The sequence below is a fragment of the Aplysia californica genome, unplaced genomic scaffold (genome assembly GCF_000002075.1).
Source record: "Aplysia californica isolate F4 #8 unplaced genomic scaffold, AplCal3.0 scaffold01448, whole genome shotgun sequence".
Lineage (NCBI taxonomy): Eukaryota > Metazoa > Mollusca > Gastropoda > Aplysiida > Aplysiidae > Aplysia > Aplysia californica.
This window is the reverse complement of record NW_004798718.1, coordinates 14,602-17,646: the sequence shown is the minus strand read 5'-3', so window position 1 is coordinate 17,646 and position 3,045 is coordinate 14,602. Positions and strand designations below refer to the sequence as shown.

Sequence of the window (3,045 nt, the reverse complement as noted above, 5' to 3'; positions counted from 1 at the left end):
GGAAGGAAGGAAGGAAGGAAGGAAGGAAGGAAGGAAGGAAGGAAGGAAGGAAGGAGGTGAATTGAAGTTTACGTCTTAATATGTGAGGCAGCGTGGTGGAATCAGGCTCTCGTCAAATTTTGGGTATATTGAGTTATTGGTATCATCTTAAAGCTTGTTCATTTGTCTTGCTTTCAGTGAAAACATGACCCATCCATCTTCAATAGAAGTGGAGATTTTTGGATTGAAGGAGGTGGGGGTCACCTGATTTAAGAGGTAAAATTAGCGAGAAAATGGCCGCCAAAGCTTGGTATATTCCAAAGCTAGAGAGTCCATAAAAACTGTCAATTTATATTTTTGTGCCTTTAATCAACGTTTTCGGTGAAATCCTCAAAGGAATGTGTCGTAAATGGACATAAAAGGTGTTGAGCCAAAAAACAAAAATTTGATAAAAATTGCTATGCAAGGAGAAAACTGCTCTTTTCTTTGATTTCATTATTTTGACGACAGCCTCACATTATGTTGATCTGAGAAAGAGACGGCGAAAATTGATACGTATAACGACTCTTTTAGCACTTATGGAACGGTCCAGGGTGCAATGATGTTGTTGCCCAGGACAGGTAATACAGGTAATATAGCGACTCTGGAAGGAAGGGAAGAGGCAAGGATAGCCTAAGAAACAAACTCTCACCCATTGTATCACTTTCCTTGAGAAATGCACACAAATTTACCCTACTTTACCTGCACATTCACAAAAGTTTCCCCCCAGTTTACCTGCAACTTCTACATCATTATATCCTATTTTACTTACAAGAATTCTCAACAAATTTGTCTCACTTTACCAGCCTTCTTCAAAACAATTTGCCTCCATTCACCAACAATTTAAACAAGATTTTATCCCAACTTTACTTACATCCTCTACAATTATTTACCTAGCTCAGTTAGCCTACAACTTCCACAATAATTTACCCCAGTTTACCAACACCTCCCTCGCAAATTTACCTCGGTGTGTATCCAACTACTACAACAATCCACCACAATTTACGGGCATCATTTACAAGAATTTACCCAATTTTACATATCACAACTTCCACTACAATTCATTCCAGTATACTTACAACCCCTACAACAATTTATCTGCTCATTCGAAAGTTACCACACTTTACGTGCAACCGCCGCAACAATTTACTCCAGTTTACATCCAATTTCTACCACGAGTTTCCCCCAGTTTTCTTGCAAGTCACAACAATTTACCTTCAAACCCTACAACAAGTTACTACAGTTTGCCCACAATTTTCACTCCAGTTTACCACCAGTTTGCCCACACCTCCCACACAAATTTACACCAATTATTTACCTCTTCCCACACACCCCACACAAGTTTAACCCCCTCCCCCGCTCCCCACCCACACACACAGGTTCAACTCCCCTCCCTTCCTCCCAGTTTACCTGTGATGTCCAGGCCGGCCCATGAAATGTTCCCAACAGCACGGCCGTGGGGATCATGGTGTAGAAGGACGGGTAGAAGTTGGCCAGGATGTAGATGCAGTGCGCTGAGAACGAGGCCACGAGGACGGCCTTAGCGCCCACTATGCCGATCAGGGTGGGCGCCAGCACACTAGAGATGACAGCTGTACCGTAGATGGCGGAGAGACAGAGCATACCCAGGCTTTCTTCATCGTGAAGCGAGCTGTGGAGGTTCTGGGAGGGGGAAAGGGGGGAGTGGTGAGGGTTTTATGTTTGATAATGTAGACAGACACACATACAGACAAACAGACACACAAACACATGCTGGAGATGACAGCTGTGCCGTAAATGGCCGAGAGGCAGACCATACCCAGGCTTTCTTCATTGTGGAGCGAGCTGCAGAGGTTTTGGGAAGTGGAAAGAGTTGATGATGAGGATTTTGCTTTTGATAATGTATACTGAAAGACAGACAGGCAGGCAGACAGACAAACACATTCAGGCTAGAGATGACAGGGGTGAGGGGGGAGGGCGTAGATGGCGGAGAGACAGACCATACCAGGCTTTCTTCATTGTGAAGATAGCTGCGGAGGTTCTGGGAGGGGAAAAGAGTAGGTGGTGAGGGTTTTGTGTTTGATCATGTATACAGGAAGACACACAGACAGGCAGATAGACACACAAACAAATAATCACACCCTCTGATTAGAGATGACAGCTGTACCCTTAGATGGCCAACAGACAGACCAGACCAAGACTTTATTCATCATGAACCAACCTGTGGAGGTTGTGGGAGTGGTACAGTTTCGCGTTTGATAATGTTCTCACACACACAAACACACACACATCGACACACACACACACACACACACACACACACACACACACACACACACACACACCGACACACACACACACACACACACACACAAACACACACACACACACTCACAACAAAACAAGCAAACAAATAAATTAAAAAAGCAAAAAAAAACACACACGGCTAGAGATGACAGCGAAGAGACAGACCAGAACATAATACGAATACGTAATGTGAGGCATCGTGGTGAAATCAGGCGCTCGTCAAAATAATGAAATGAAAGAATTCGGCATGTTTTGGCCGATGGACAATTTTTTTCAAATTTACATTTCTTTGGCTCAACACCTTTTAGGTTCATTAAAAAATACTTTTTAGTGTGGATTTTACTGAAACACACTGACTCTCAGACTGGGAAAGTCACCAAACTTTGGTTGCCATTTTCTTACTAATTTTACCTCTGAAACCAGGCAACTCTGACCTTCAATGACAAATATCTCGAGTTCTTTTCAAGATAGAAGGGTATGTATTTTTTCACCAAAAGGAACAGGCTTTAAGATGATACCAATAAGCCAATATGCCCAAAATTGACGAGAGCCTGATTCCACCACGTCGTGGCTCATATTTTTTTCTGAGCAATTGAACCTTGAAATATTACGTCGTTTACCTTTCCTACATGGAAAACTAAAAAAAAATCAACATGATAAAGCGCAACGATCGTAAAGTTTGCTTTATAAAAAAGAAAATCACCGGCAGAAGTGTCAGGAACAATGGCCTGAGATTAGCGC

At 42.8% G+C, this 3,045-nt stretch overlaps 1 protein-coding gene across 1 annotated transcript in view; it reads right to left on the bottom strand.

The window, feature by feature from the left end:
* LOC101850695 overlaps positions 1-3,045 on the bottom strand; it is a gene marked incomplete in the record, with an annotated part of 28,470 nt that overhangs the window by 10,980 nt on the left and 14,445 nt on the right. Inside the window, 1 exon segment of the mRNA XM_035973583.1 lies at positions 1,429-1,680. Within this exon segment, the coding sequence (XP_035829476.1) occupies positions 1,429-1,680 (252 nt within the window).